The sequence below is a fragment of the Xenopus tropicalis genome, chromosome 9, assembly GCF_000004195.4.
Source record: "Xenopus tropicalis strain Nigerian chromosome 9, UCB_Xtro_10.0, whole genome shotgun sequence".
NCBI lineage: Eukaryota > Metazoa > Chordata > Amphibia > Anura > Pipidae > Xenopus > Xenopus tropicalis.
The window spans coordinates 1,006,507-1,023,090 of NC_030685.2; the positions used below are offsets into that span (position 1 = coordinate 1,006,507).

The 16,584-nt window shown below is 42.5% G+C and overlaps 1 protein-coding gene across 1 annotated transcript in view; it reads right to left on the minus strand.

Moving 5' to 3' along the window:
* The window catches only part of LOC101734116, a 293,365-nt gene extending 281,031 nt beyond the window's left edge, over window positions 1–12,334 (minus strand). Inside the window, exon 1 of the mRNA XM_031893295.1 lies at window positions 12,189–12,334. Within this exon, the coding sequence (XP_031749155.1) occupies window positions 12,189–12,243 (55 nt within the window). The 5' untranslated portion in view covers window positions 12,244–12,334. The remainder of the gene's footprint in view (window positions 1–12,188) is intronic.
* Between the last annotated feature and the right edge of the window lie 4,250 nt (window positions 12,335–16,584).

The window sequence follows — 16,584 nt, forward strand, 5'->3', positions numbered from 1 at the left end:
CCACCTAACAGTAAGGAGACCCTAGAAAACCATATATTTTCCGAAAGTACACATTCTGACAAAACAAAAATGGGTAAATAAATCTTTCTACTACAAACTACCAAACTACAAAGCTATGCTAAACAGAACGGTTTTTATGACATTTCAGAAAATTGTCACAAAGCTTGCATTTTACCCCATTATGTACCCCCACATTTTGTACCGTATCAACATAAAACATTCTAAATATGAACGCCAGGGGTCTACTGAACAGTTTGATGCCCTATATGCATAGATTTACCAAACTATGTGGGGTACAGGGGCACCCAAGTAAAAATAGTGCATATGAATTTTCACATAAGATGCTTCGGCTCATGCAGTTTTTGCACCCGGTATGTGTATTATGTGCCATACGACCACCTAACAGTAAGGAGACCCTAGAAAACCATATATTTTCCGAAAGTACACATTCTGACAAAACAAAAATGGGTAAATAAAACTTTCTACTGCAAACTACCAAATTACAAAGCTATGCTAAACAGAACGGTTTTTGTGACATTTCTGAAAATCGTCACAAAGCTTGCATGTTGCCCCATTATGTACCCCACATTTAGTAACGTACCAACATAAAACACTCTAAGTATGAACGCCACTAGTCTACTGAACAGTTTGATGCCCAATATGAATAGATTTACCAAACTATGTGGGGTACAGAGGATGCCAAATTGAAATACAGCAGACAAAATGTCCATGTGCAAAGACAAGTAACAAAGAACAATGTAAAAAGCACTAAAATGGATAAAGATAAAAAAAAAATCACTAAAATCATTTTTTTTTTTTTGCCTAATAATATCTGCGGGCAGAATAACAGTTTGAGTATTTTGGCTAGGGCAAATAAGTTTTACAGACAAAGTCAAGCGAACAACAACTATGCATAACTGAAAATGCTATAAAATGGCTAAACATGCAGTAAAATACCCAAAAATCCACCAAAATCACAGAAAATGTAGTAGAAACACCAAAATAATACACAAAAGGTATTGCGCAGTGCGGTTAGCGAATACACTATCCGCAATGGCAATAAAACATTTTTTTCAGGCAAGAATAAAAACGATGCGATTAGAAAAAAAAAAATAATTACAAAATTACATAAGTGTGTAAGTGTGTGTGTACATGTGTGTAAAATGTGTTTTGTGTGCATGTGTGCGAGTGTGCAACCAAGTGTGAGTTTTCTCTAAGTGCTGTAAGTGATAAATGTTTGAAAACCTCCCAAAAATGCATGTGTGTGTGTATAAGTGTGAGTATAAGTGTGTATTAGTGTAATAAATGTGTGATTGTGTGTTTGTGTGTGTATTTGCCACTTACTTGGGGTCTAGGTGAGGATCTGCAGGAGAAACACGATCTGGCCCAGCAACAGCATCAGCTCATGTGAGGGGGCGTGTCAGGAAGCAGGGGGGCCAGAGGGGGAAGCTGCAGAAGGGAGAGGAGCTGCCGGCAAAGCCACGTGGATGGCAGGTGAGTTGTATGTGGCCCCTGGGCAATCGCTACCCAGGGGCCACTCGTTCCCCACCTCTGACTATTGTCTGGAGGCTGGGGAACGAGTGGGGAGCGAAGGAATGGCTTGAAAAGCCATTCCTCCGCTCCCAAAACCGGAAGTGCAGCAGGACGTAGAATCTACGTTCTGTGGCACTTTGGTCCTTTGATACACAGGACGTAGATTCTACGTCCTGTGGCACTAAAAAGGTTAAAATTGGACACATAAGATGTAATGCATAGGAACAATAGATCTACCCTCTGATATTCGGGTTAGGAGAACAAAGGCCAAGAGTAGTCACTGATTGATGTGCTATTAGATATTCAAGGGTAACCTCACTGGTTATAGAATACTATGGTCTTAGTAAAAAAAAAAAAGGGCTCCAGTAACAATTTGTATTTGTTAATCATGAAATGTGTATTTAACTGTTTATGATCTTTCTAGGAGATGGGTTCTTAATCCATTAAGGAAGACCATGGATACATAGAATATACTGGGATATTTTCTTGCAGTGCATAAGTAGAGAATGCATGCTGTGAGGTTTTTGTTTAAGAAAGGTTTGTCTCTTGCAACCCTTTGGGGCTGATTTACTAAGACACGATTTTGAATCCGAATTGGAAAAATTCCGATTGGAAACGAACATTTTGCGATTTTTTCGTATTTTTTGCGTTTTTTTCGGCGTCTTTATGATTTTTGCGTAAAAACGCGAGTTTTTCGGCGTCTTTCCGATTTTGCATAAAAACGCGAGTTTTTCGGCGACTTTACGATTTTTGCATAAAAACGCGAGTTTTTTCGTAGCCATTACGAAAGTTGCGCAAAGTCGCGATTTTTTCATAGCGTTAACACTTGCGCGCAAAGTCGCGCCATTTTCGTAGCGTTAAAACTTAAAAGGCGCGACGTTTCGCGCAAGTTTTAACGCTACGAAAAAATCGCGACTTTGCGCAACTTTCGTAATGGCTATGAAAAACTCGCGTATTTACGCAAAAATCGTAAAGACGCCGGAAAACTCGCGTTTTTACGCAAAAATCGTAAAGATGCCGAAAAAAATCGCAAAATTACCGATCATTACGAAAAAAACGCAATCGGACGTATTTGGCCCGTTTGTGGGTTAGTAAATGTGCCCCTTTGTCTCACATGTCTGTTATATGTATTTGTTCACAGTTACTAACAGAAGCATGTTTGCATGATAATGATGTAGACAAAGCCTAACCAGTTTGCTTTGTTGGTCAGAGGTTTAAAATCAAAATCTTTAGGTGCACTTATTCAAATACTGCGCAGGTTAATGAATTGGCATTTATAAAAATAGAAATCATACAGGATAACTACAAACTAACCTATTCAAATTATGAATACGTTGAAGGAGTACTCCGTATACATCTTATGGACTTCTGATAGTTTGGATTATCACATGACCTGGCCAGTTATGTGATAAAATGTTTAAGACTGTCAAAGATGTACCATAAGATGTATATGTTAAAAAACTTTGAAGACTGATTATGGATCCATTATTTTCACTTGCAAGATTAATAGCTGGATATACATATGTTTCAGTTTGTTTGTTTGTCTGTCTAATTAATAATTGTTTAATCTTTGATTGATGATCTTTGTATAAATAAGGTCATAGAAAGCAATGTCCATCAAGATCTTAAACTTTTCAGGGTTTTAACATTAATGGTTACTAAGGGGCTGATTTACTAACCCACGAATCCGACCCGAATTGGAAAAGTTCCGACTTGAAAACGAACATTTTGCGACTTTTTCGTATGTTTTGCGATTTTTTCGGCGTCTTTACGAATTTTTCGTTACCAATACGATTTTTGCGTAAAAACGCAAGTTTTTCGTAGCCATTACGAAAGTTGCGTAAAATCTTGCGATTTTTCGTAGCGTTAAAACTTGCGCAAAAATTTGCGCAAAAAGTTGCGCTTTTTTCGTAGCGTTAAAACTTATGCGAAACTTCGCACCTTTTAAGTTTTAACGCTACGAAAAAGGCGCAACTTTTCGCGTAAGTTTTAACGCTACGGAAAAATCGCAAGATTTTACGCAACTTTCGTAATGGCTACGAAAAACTTGCGTTTTTACGCAAAAATCGTATTGGTAACGAAAAATTCGTAAAGACGCCGAAAAAATCGCAAAAAATATGAAAAAATCGCAAAATACCGATCTTTACGAAAAAAAAAACGCAATCGGACTCATTTCGACCCGTTCGTGGGTTAGTAAATCAGCCCCTAACTGTATGTGTACTGAATCTAAATATATATATATTTTATCCTTGGGGTCCATTTGGGCAGTATAACATAAACATTACCCAATGATGTAGGATATTTCTTGTTTCTTCATTTCGTTTAATATTGAAAGAAGAATCTCATTTTAATTAATGCAGCTAGGCATGATTTAAGGTATGTGACTGCCCCTGGGAATAGGGTTTTGTTAAAATCATACAGCTCATATGGCATGGGTGTGTCTAATTTAAGTCACAGTGTCTTTATTTTAAATGACTGTAATAAAACACTTACCAGCGCGGCGGGGACGCCCACCGCGCTGCCATCGGCGGGGACACCCGCCGCGCCGTTCTCCCTCTGTGCCGGCTCCTTCCTAAGTGTGCGCGCGCGCGCATTTCCGCAGTTTAAAGGCGCACGCACGCTGGCGTCATGACGTCAGCGCGCAATGGCGCGAAATTCAAACTATTTAAAGGGACTTTTGTTTACATTCATTGCCCGTGATAGAATTTGATTCTGGTGCCTTCCTGAGCTTTGTGCCTTTGTTCCTGTTCGTATTTTTCCTGTTTTGACCCGGCCTGTTCCTGACTATTCTGCAATCCGTAACCTGACCCCGGCTTGTACCTTTTGACTCCGATTTTGCCTTATCCCGCTGCTTGATTATCTGGTTGACCCTTGCCTGTCTGACGATCCCTGTTTTCCGCCTGCCTCGACCCAGCCTGCCTGACTACGAACTTGTTTAACCCTATTTGTACCGTGATCTTCGGCCTAACTGACTCTATATACAGTCGTGCCCCTTTGCTTGCCAGAACTCCTGCCTAGTTCCTCTCGTTAAGTCCAGGTGGCATCTGAGTAGCTGAGGGCTCCTCCCGAAGCCAAAGGCGGTCACAATACTGGTGAAGCCAAGCCGAGACCAAGGAACTTGGCATCTGTTCTGGTTTAGGGTGCCGACCGTGACAATGACAGCTTTTGGGGGTTGGAGAGGGAGCAGTACATTGAGCAGTAAAATTAATGATTTGGTTGTCTAGGAGATGATGAGATATGAGGTTTTCCAAAGTTCTCAGATGATCCTTGGGGGTTTTATGGGAAGGTCAGTATTAGTTTGACCTTTAGGCACAAAGGAATATTAATGCCTATGTATTTTAGGAAAATCTGACAAATGGTTCTTTTCACATGCTAATATACATCTAATACATACATACTGCTTTACATGAATATAAAATATATGTTATAGTTCTGCTCCAGATTTTTGATACATACTTATCAAGCAAGATAATGAAGACTTCAAGACACAGAAAGATAAAAATGATGAGTTTAAAAGAACAAAGAACTTTGATTGTAACCCAAACCCAGTAACGTTATAGCGTTTAAGGCAACATTTTTCCTAGAAATAGGAGTATGATCTCTTTCCCTACCAACAAAGTCTGGTTACCAAACCGGAATGAAATGAATGAATGAATTTTTTATATTGTCATGGATATTGATTAATGGAGTATGGAAACAATTATGCTATGATTTTGTGGGATAGATGAACAGAACTTGGATGTTAAATATGAATAACTAAATATACATGTATTAAATATGTTTTTGGTAAATGTATGCAAATATTTTATACTGGTACTTAATGGTTAGTTATACATTTTAGTTAAATCTGGAAATGGAAATCATTGATATGTTGTGATTTTATGATTATTTAATCACATGGACACAATTTTGATTGTATGGGTGTGCCTTCAATGTTTTTTGTTATTCAATTGGAAGGAAAAGGCACAACTTACATTTGCTTTAAAATTTTGTCATAATACTGAATTACTGACAATGACATGGTAATACAGTGATAGAATAGGATTTTAGTATAACACTAGTTATAGGCCATACTGGATAATAGCTGCAAAACAAAAGAAGAGGAACACCACTCTGCAAAGAGAAGTGCAGGTTTGAGGAGTAAAGTAATTATGCAATACAGACTGTGACCCAGGAAGAATCAATATTACAGAATAATACGTATAAGGGTTACCCGAGAAATGACTTTTATTCTGAAATGTAAGAACTGTTCACAAAGCAATGATTTTATTTCTCCTGATTCTGACTTTGCCTGCTACAGTTTTCATCAGATTGTTGTTTTTTAAAAAACCTGCTAAAGACTGTGTTGAGTATTGTTTATTCAAGCCACACCATCTTTTGCTCTATGGACTGAGTTATGGCTCGGGGTTTCCAAAGAAGCCAAGTCTGTTTCAAGATTATTGCAAAAAAGCAAAAGGGTGATTGTCTGATCAAAGATAAAAGTTACAGCTTACAGTTGAACCCTACAGGACCTAGGAGCTGCAGGCTGCCATTGCATGGAAGTTACTCAAGCTATCGGAAACATGCCTTGCATCATTCACTGGAAGAGTGTTCACCAATAGTGATGAGCGAATCTGTTCCGTTTCGCTTCGCCGAAAAATTCGCGAATCTTTGAAAAGATCCGCGAAACGGCGAAAAATTTGCGAAACGGCGAAAATGTCGTGCGACAAAAAAAAAATTGTCGCCCGCGGCTATTATTTCGTCGCGCGCGGCTCTTGTTTCGTCGCGCGCGGCTCTTGTTTCGTCGCCCGCGGCTATTGTTTCGTCGCCCGCGGCTATTGTTTTGTCGCGCGTGGCTCTTGTTTCGTCGCGCGTGGCTCTTGTTTCGTCGCGCGTGGCTCTTGTTTCGTCGCCCGCGGCTCTTGTTTCATCGCCCGCGGCTATTGTTTCGTCGCCCGCGGCTATTGTTTCGTCGCCCGCGGCTATTGTTTCGTCGCCCGCGGCTATTGTTTTGTCGCGCGGCTATTATTTAGTCGCCCGCAGCTATTATTTTGTCGCACGGCTCTTGTTTCGTCGCGCGCAGCTATTGTTTCGTCGCACGCGGCTCTTGTTTCGTCGCCCGCGGCTCTTGTTTCGTCGCGCGCCTCTTGTTTTGTCGCCCGCTGCTCTTGTTTCGTCGCCCGCGGCTATTATTTTGTCGCGCGCTATTGTTTCGTCGCCCGTGGCTATTATTTTGTCGCCCGTGACAATTTTTGGACGTGCGGCGAATTTTTCCGCGGCGAAATTTTTCATCTGTTTCGCGAAACAATCCGCCAATGGCGAAACGCGGAAATTCGCCGCGAATCCATGCCTGGCGAAACTTTTCGCCCATCACTATTCACCAAATATTGTATAAAGAAATCAACAAGAAATGGGACTGTAACTTGGTGAAAGTTATTTCCAGAATGGAGGACTCTGCTCTTAATCACCATATTTGATGTTCGCTGATACGCTATTCACAGCGAGACCTTGAAAGGTGTGGTAAAGAATTCACTGCCAACTGCAATCAAACACAGCTTTATGAGTAAAGGTTTTAATGGAAGATTTTTTTAAACTTAGACCAGGAGGCTATGGCTAGATGTTGAAGAAAACAACAATGTTTAAGTAAAGTAGTTTTGGCAAACAACTAGGTTAGTCCTCATGAGCTATCACTGCTTACCATCTCATTACATGTTATTAAAAGGTTATGATGTATGAACTATGGACATTTGACAAGTGGCAAAGAATGACTTCCTTTTTATGTTGCATATGAATGAAATGTTGTTGGCAAAGCCAGGGTGCAAAGGGGGAATTTGTAAAATATTAAGGTTTGGAAATTGGTGATACAGTGGGCTTGAAGGAGTTAATAGCTGTGGTCATTCATGCACTCCTGCCTTAGCCATACATATATTGACTGACACATACATTTATATAGTCCTTTGTTCCTTACATCAGCAATGTCCCTAAGCAACCTATGGAATGGCCTATGTATAAGGGTGGGGGAAGTGTATCCCATTGAGGGGGTATATATTTAGGAACAAAGGAAAGCCTGGAACACAAGAACACAAGCACACATCCCACACAGACACACACAGACACTCACACACACAGCTAAGACATACACATTTATGCACATAATACACTTTTTAGACCTCAGATTAATACATTCATATACTTTGCATTTATGGTTTTGGTAGGCTGTCGATGATATATCTGACTGGCTTAATTGTTATAATTTGTATGTATTTTTCTGTAACATTATTTCCACACATTAAATATACTTTAAATATCACCCTTGTGTGTGGTATCTGTTGACCATAGAACTTACACAAATTTAATAAATATAGAGCAGTTATTACATCTTTAATAAAGGGAAGAGAATGGTCAAGAACAATAGATCTACTGGATCTGTAATAAAGGGAAGAGAATGATCAGGAACAAGAGATCTACTGGATCTGTAACAAAGGGAATGATCACGAACAAGAGATCTACTGGATCTTTAATAAAGGGAAGAGAATGGTCAAGAACAAGAGATCTACTGGATCTGTAACAAAGGGAATGATCAGGATCAAGAGATCTACTGGATCTGTAACAAAGGGAATGATAACGAACAAGAGATCTACTGGATCTTTAATAAAGGGAAGAGAATGGTCAAGATCAAGAGATCTACTGGATCTGTAATAAAGGGAAGAGAATGATCAGGAACAAGAGATCTACTGGATCTGTAACAAAGGGAATGATCACGAACAAGAGATCTACTGGATCTTTAATAAAGGGAAGAGAATGGTCAAGAACAAGAGATCTACTGGATCTGTAACAAAGGGAATGATCAGGATCAAGAGATCTACTGGATCTGTAACAAAGGGAATGATAACGAACAAGAGATCTACTGGATCTTTAATAAAGGGAAGAGAATGGTCAAGATCAAGAGATCTACTGGATCTGTAATAAAGGGAAGAGAATGATCAGGAACAAGAGATCTACTGGATCTGTAACAAAGGGAATGATCACGAACAAGAGATCTACTGGATCTTTAAAAAAGGGAAGAGAATGGTCAAGAACAAGAGATCTACTGGATCTGTAATAAAGGGAAGAGAATGATCAGGAACAAGAGATCTACTGGATCTGTAACAAAGGGAATGATCACGAACAAGAGATCTACTGGATCTTTAATAAAGGGAAGAGAATGGTCAAGAACAATAGATCTACTGGATCTGTAATAAAGGGAAGAGAATGATCAGGAACAAGAGATCTACTGGATCTGTAACAAAGGGAATGATCACGAACAAGAGATCTACTGGATCTTTAATAAAGGGAAGAGAATGGTCAAGAACAAGAGATCTACTGGATCTGTAATAAAGGGAAGAGAATGATCAGGAACAAGAGATCTACTGGATCTGTAATAAAGGGAAGAGAATGATCAGGAACAAGAGATCTACTGGATTTGTAATAAAGGGAAGATAATGGTCAGGAACAAGAGATCTACTGGATCTGTAACAAAGGGAATGATCACGAACAAGAGATCTACTGGATCTTTAATAAAGGGAAGAGAATGGTCAAGAACAAGAGATCTACTGGATCTGTAACAAAGGGAATGATCAGGATCAAGAGATCTACTGGATCTGTAATAAAGGGAAGAGAATGATCAGGAACAAGAGATCTACTGGATCTGTAATAAAGGGAAGAGAATGATCAGGAACAAGAGATCTACTGGATCTGTAATAAAGGGAAGAGAATGATCAGGAACAAGAGATCTACTGGATCGGTAATAAAGGGAAGAGAATGATCAGGAACAAGAGATCTACTGGATCTGTAATAAAGGGAAGAGAATGATCAGGAACAAGAGATCTACTGGATCTGTAATAAAGGGAAAAGAATGATCAGGAACAAGAAATTTACTGGATTTGTAATAAAGGGAAGATAATGGTCAGGAACAAGAGATCTACTGGATCTGTAACAAAAGGAATGATCACAAACAAGAGATCTACTGGATCTTTAATAAAGGGAAGAGAATGGTCAAGAACAAGAGATGTACTGGATCTGCAATAAAGGGAAGAGAATGATCAGGAACAAGAGATTTACTGGATCTGTAAAAAAGGAAATGATCACGAACAAGAGATCTCTCTCCTCCATGACTAAGGTACAGAATATTACTAGCTTTAGCACTGGGGCTTTTATATACACCCACACACACAGCCCAATAACTTCTGTCAAAGTGTTTATGAAGCAGTTGCATGGGGGTGTGTGTGCATTACACACGGGGAGAGGCCAAACTGTGCCAGTAGGTGTATAGGCAGAACAACATGTACAGGGGAACCTCTGCACAAACACTATGTTCCTTCCCAGGATGCAAAGTGACTGACACTGAGCTCAGAGTTTGTGTCTCACTATTATAAACAGGCTGTGTATGGCACCCCCAGTCTGTATGGCACCCCCAGGCTGTATGGCACCCCCAGGCTGCTCAGAACCCCCAGGCTGCTCGGAACCCCCAGGCTGCTCGGCAACCCTTTGCTTTGGTCAGTGTAATGTGAGTGTTAGAGAGAGTCATTTGTAGAAGGAGAGAATTCAGAATGTGTTTTTGTTGGAAAAAGCCCCAATTATCTCCTGAGCTGATATTTTGGGGGATGGGGATATGGGAATATTTGGGAGTCTGTTGTAAACAAGTTATGTCTAAATACTGAGCTAAAGCTTGTTTGTATTGATATCCTGTAATAAACTGTGTATAATAGGGCAGCACTAGTTTATATGTACCTGTACCCATGATGCACCTGTGTCTCTGTGCCAATGGGATCATTTGTAGCTTCCACCTAGTTGAAGAAAAAAATATATACACAAGAGAAGTGACCAATGAGAATGCTGATTAGATTCCCAGCTCTATATCAGCCATTTTGATATTATCTTACATATAGAGATAATGATGGCATTTTCCCGTCATTATATGGCACAGGAATCAGACATGGGGATAAAGGGACAGACTTGTTCAGTGCTGGGAAACTGTGCTTATTGCTCCCAACTCCAATTGCAGGAACAGAGAACAGGGAGCCGGATTTACTCACATCAGCTGGGATTCTCATTGGAGGATTCTTTTGCATTTCTGCCAATGCGGGCCCTAGAGAGCTGGGAAAGTTTTATTGGGCAATATTGCTTTAAGAATCCAACCCTGATGTTGCTGGACTACAGCTCCCAGCATGCCTCACCCTTCATTATATGTTACATTATTCTGGGATTTGTAGTCCGGCAACAGCTGAGTAACGTTTGGTTGAGCCGCGCTGTGCAGCAGGGTTTCCAGAGGGGTGCCCAATTTTTCATGTTCTCCATGTTAATACCACAACATGGCCGCCCACGCTGGGAGCCCCTCCTGTTGCTGGGGGCATAGTGCCTGTTAGGGGCATTTGTTTGCATAAAATGCGAATCAGCCAATGGCGAAACGTGCAAGTTTGCCACAAATCCGTACCTGGATTTTGCTCATGACTAGTTGTTAATAGTGATGGGTGAAAAAAATCGGCAGGCATGGATTCACAGCAAATTTCCTCATTTCGGCTTTTGTGGATTTTTTTGCAAAACTGGGTGACAAAATTCGCCGTGCGTCCAAAAATTGTCTCTCTCATCATAAAGAATTGTCTCTCTCATCATAAAGAATTGTCTCTCTCATCATAAAGAATTGTCTCTATCATCATAAAGAATTGTCTCTCTCATCATAAAGAATTGTCTCTCTCATCATAAAGAATTGTCTCTCTCATCATAAAGAATTGTCTCTATCATCATAAAGAATTGTCTCTCTCATCATAAAGAACTGTCTCTCTCATCATAAAGAACTGTCTCTCTCATCATAAAGAACTGTCTCTGGTGACAAACTTATTGTTGCGGGCGGCAATTTTTTGATGCACAACATTTTTCCTGATTTGCAAATTTTTTTAAAGATTCGCAAATTTTTCAGCAAAGCGAAATGTGACAGATTCACTCGTCACTAGTTGCAAATAAATTGCTCCATTTCTTTATTCTTTAAAAGAAAATGTAACCAAATGAGCCTTAATACATCATGTGACCAGATGTTGTTCTAAACATGCAAAGGATCAGTTCAAGTAGAGAATTCTGGGAAGTGTAGTTCAGTAATGCAAAGTGGCAGTGGATGGTGGGATTTGTAGTTCAGCACCAACTTTGCTATAAAGACAGACGCCTAGATGCCTATCAGGGAAATGTAGTAGCACAGCAGCTGTGTCGCCCCCTACAGTCCGTATGATGGCATCACTATGAAACAGGGACACAGGACAAACATGGGAGGGGCTTAGGAGGAGCCGTCTGAAACAACAATGGGGGGGGGGGGGTGAGGATGTTCCTGGAAATGCTCCTGCATTATGGGAATGTGATGGGAGGGACAGGGCTGCATTGCAGCAAAAATTCCCTCAGGCTCCGGCACCATCTCCTTCCAGCCCTGCCCTGTCTGTCTCTCTAATCCTACAGGGTAGGGGGGTCTGTGTGCCCACCCGGGGGGCAGGGAAAGTACCCTGTACAGCAGCACAAACACAGACTGAGCCTTAGTACAAACTGCCCCCCTATACACACAGTACTGTATCCTGCTCTGCCCCAACCCCTATTTCCCCCCACATTGTGCCCCCCACCTTATACCCCATAATAAAGAGATGTATATGAGTTGGTACCTGAGGGGGAGAGGAATGAGAAGAGCAGAATCAGGAGAGCCCCTCGTTGCTCCATCTCTTATGGGTTCTGCTCAGATCACTTTCACTTTCCCATCTCAGTGACTTGCAGAGAAGGGATTCTGCCCCCCCCCTGTATATAGGCAGCAGAGCTGTGTGTGCAATACCCCCCCCCCCAGTGTATTGTTATTGTGTTATTAAAGGGTAAGTGATCCTACTGTAGTTACTCATGCAGAGAAGGGATTCTGCCCCCCCCTGTATATAGGCAGCAGAGCTGTGTGTGTGCAATACCCCCCCCAGTATATTGTTATTGTGTTATTAAAGGGTAAGTGATCCTACTGTAGTTACTCATGCAGAGAAGGGATTCTGCCCCCCCCCTGTATATAGGCAGCAGAGCTGTGTGTGTGCAATACCCCCCCCCAGTATATTGTTATTGTGTTATTAAAGGGTAAGTGATCCTACTGTAGTTACTCATGCAGAGAAGGGATTCTGCCCCCCCCCTGTATATAGGCAGCAGAGCTGTGTGTGTGCAATACCCCCCCCCCAGTATATTGTTATTGTGTCATTAAAGGGTAAGTGATCCTACTGTAGTTACTCATGCAGAGAAGGGATTCTGCCCCCCCTGTATATAGGCAGCAGAGCTGTGTGTGTGCAATACCCCCCCCAGTATATTGTTATTGTGTTATTAAAGGGTAAGTGATCCTACTGTAGTTACTCATGCAGAGAAGGGATTCTGCCCCCCCTGTATATAGGCAGCAGAGCTGTGTGTGTGCAATACCCCCCCCCCCCCAGTGTATTGTTATTGTGTTATTAAAGGGTAAGTGATCCTACTGTAGTTACTCATGCAGAGAAGGGATTCTGCCCCCCCCCCTGTATATAGGCAGCAGAGCTGTGTGTGTGCAATACCCCCCCCCCCCCAGTGTATTGTTATTGTGTTATTAAAGGGTAAGTGATCCTACTGTAGTTACTCATGCAGAGAAGGGATTCTGCCCCCCCTGTATATAGGCAGCAGAGCTGTGTGTGTGCAATACCCCCCCCTGTGTATTGTTATTGTGTTATTAAAGGGTAAGTGATCCTACTGTAGTAACTCATGCAGAGAAGGGATTCTGCCCCCCCTGTATATAGGCAGCAGAGCTGTGTGTGTGCAATACCCCCCCCCTGTGTATTGTTATTGTGTTATTAAAGGGTAAGTGATCCTACTGTAGTAACTCATGCAGAGAAGGGATTCTGCCCCCCCTGTATATAGGCAGCAGAGCTGTGTGTGTGCTATACCCCCCCCCCCAGTGTATTGTTATTGTGTTATTAAAGGGTAAGTGATCCTACTGTAGTAACTCATGCAGAGAAGGGATTCTGCCCCCCCTGTATATAGGCAGCAGAGCTGTGTGTGTGCAATACCCCCCCCCAGTGTATTGTTATTGTGTTATTAAAGGGTAAGTGATCCTACTGTAGTTACTCATGCAGAGAAGGGATTCTGCCCCCCCCCCCTGTATATAGGCAGCAGAGCTGTGTGTGTGCAATACCCCCCCCCCAGTATATTGTTATTGTGTTATTAAAGGGTAAGTGATCCTACTGTAGTTACTCATGCAGAGAAGGGATTCTGCCCCCCCCCCCTGTATATAGGCAGCAGAGCTGTGTGTGTGCAATACCCCCCCAGTATATTGTTATTGTGTTATTAAAGGGTAAGTGATCCTACTGTAGTTACTCATGCAGAGAAGGGATTCTGCCCCCCCCCCTGTATATAGGCAGCAGAGCTGTGTGTGTGCAATACCCCCCCCCAGTGTATTGTTATTGTGTTATTAAAGGGTAAGTGATCCTACTGTAGTTACTCATGCAGAGAAGGGATTCTGCCCCCCCCCTGTATATAGGCAGCAGAGCTGTGTGTGTGCAATACCCCCCCAGTGTATTGTTATTGTGTTATTAAAGGGTAAGTGATCCTACTGTAGTTACTCATGCAGAGAAGGGATTCTGCCCCCCCCCCCTGTATATAGGCAGCAGAGCTGTGTGTGTGCAATACCCCCCCCCCAGTGTATTGTTATTGTGTTATTAAAGGGTAAGTGATCCTACTGTAGTTACTCATGCAGAGAAGGGATTCTGCCCCCCCCCTGTATATAGGCAGCAGAGCTGTGTGTGTGCAATACCCCCCCCCAGTGTATTGTTATTGTGTTATTAAAGGGTAAGTGATCCTACTGCAGTTACTCATGCAGAGAAGGGATTCTGCCCCCCCCCTGTATACAGGTAGCAGAGCTGTGTGTGTGCAATACCCCCCCCCCCCAGTATATTGTTATTGTGTTATTAAAGGGTAAGTGATCCTACTGTAGTTACTCATGCAGAGAAGGGATTCTGCCCCCCCCTGTATATAGGCAACAGAGCTGTGTGTGTGCAATACCCCCCCCCCAGTGTATTGTTATTGTGTAATTAAAGGGTAAGTGATCCTACTGCAGTTACTCATGCAGAGAAGGGATTCTGCCCCCCCCCCTGTATATAGGCAGCAGAGCTGTGTGTGTGCAATACCCCCCCCCCCAGTGTATTGTTATTGTGTTATTAAAGGGTAAGTGATCCTACTGCAGTTACTCACCCTCCAACCTGCACCTCTGAATGGTATAAGACTGGGGGATCCAAGGCCCATTGGGGGCTTCCACCTTGGGCAGGTAAAGGCAATAATGATAACAAATGAGGGAATGTACCCCCCCACACAGTCTGGGCCTCCGTGTGTTTATACACAGGGGCAGCTCCGTAATGGGGCGAATGTCGCAATCTCTACCTCCAAATGCTGCAAAGCTTTAGTTCCGCAACAATGTTCATGTTCGTCTTTCTCTATACAAAGTAATGCCATTTTCCCGTCATTATATGGCACAGGAATCAGACATGGGGATAAAGGGACAGACTTGTTCAGTGCTGGGAAACTGTGCTTATTGCTCCCAACTCCAATTGCAGGAACAGAGAACAGGGAGCCGGATTTACTCACATCAGCTGGGATTCTCATTGGGGGATTCTTTTGCATTTTAATGCAGTTTTATTGGGCAATATTGCTTTAAGAATACAACCCTGATGTTGCTGGACTACAGCTCCCAGCATGCCTCACCCTTCATTATATGTTACATTATTCTGGGATTTGTAGTCCGGCAACAGCTGAGTAACGTTTGGTTGAGCCGCGCTGTGCCGCAGGGTTTAGTTTCCCTTTAAAGGAGAAGGAAAGGCAAAGTCACTTGGGGGTGCCAAAATGTTAGGCCCCCAAGTGACTTAAATAGCCTACCTTGTACCCCGGGCTGGTGCCCCTGTTAGGAGAGAACAGCACCAGCCTGGAGTAGCTGCAGCGCTTCCTGCTTCCTGCTTCCTGCTTCCTGCTTCCTGCTTCCTGCTTCCTACTTCCTGCTTCACTAACATTTTGGCACCCCAAGTGACTTAGCCTTTCCTTGTCCTTTAACTATGCTTCAAATCTACCGAGGATCTCAAAAAAAAGAAACTACGCTGAGAAATGAACATTTCCTTGGGTTGGTTTAGTCTCCAACATTCCCATCCATCTGAACACACAGAAACCCACAAATGGACTGGAGCTCAAAATAGGCCCTGGGGCATTTCCAATACCCAGAGACCCAAACAGCCCAATAAATACTGACTGATTATGGCATCTCCCATTGGTCACTTCTCTTGCATCTATAATTACCAGCCTGTTCCATTGGCTGCACAGATATTGTTCTTGCAGCAAAGTCCGCGCCCCACAAAGGGCAGTCGGTCCGTATATCAATTTACCGCAGTGTGGTTTCCCCAGAGGTGCTGCCATTCGTTACTTACTGCAGGGAGGGGCCACACTGTGCCAGTAGGTGTATAGGCAGAACTACATGTACAGGGGAATCTCTGCACAAACACTAGGGGGCAGTGGCTTTACATGACCCCGCCTTTTCTTGCTGCAACCACGCCCCTTTTTGATGGGACCGTGGCTTTTGTGATGGGACCGTGGCTTTTTTTATGTGAAATCTGTAATTTCGCTACAAATCCATGAACTCATTACTGATAGTAGGTGTTTATTATTTTGGGGGTGTAGAGATTTCAGGGTGCTGTGTGCTGCTGCTCCCCTAAAGCTACGCTGGTTTTATAGGTGCAGGTTGGAGGGTGAGTAACTGCAGGAGGATCAGTTACCCTTTAATAACACAATAATAAAAACAATACACTGGGGGGGGGGTATTGCACACACACAGCTCTGCTACCTATATACAGGGGGGGGCAGAATCCCTTCTCTGCATGAGTAACTACAGTAGGATCACTTACCCTTTAATAACACAATAACAATACACTGGGGGGGGGTATTGCACACACACAGCTCTGCTACCTATATACAGGGGGGGGCAGAATCCCTTCTCTGCAAGTCACTGAGATGGGAAAGTGAAAGTGATCTGAGCAG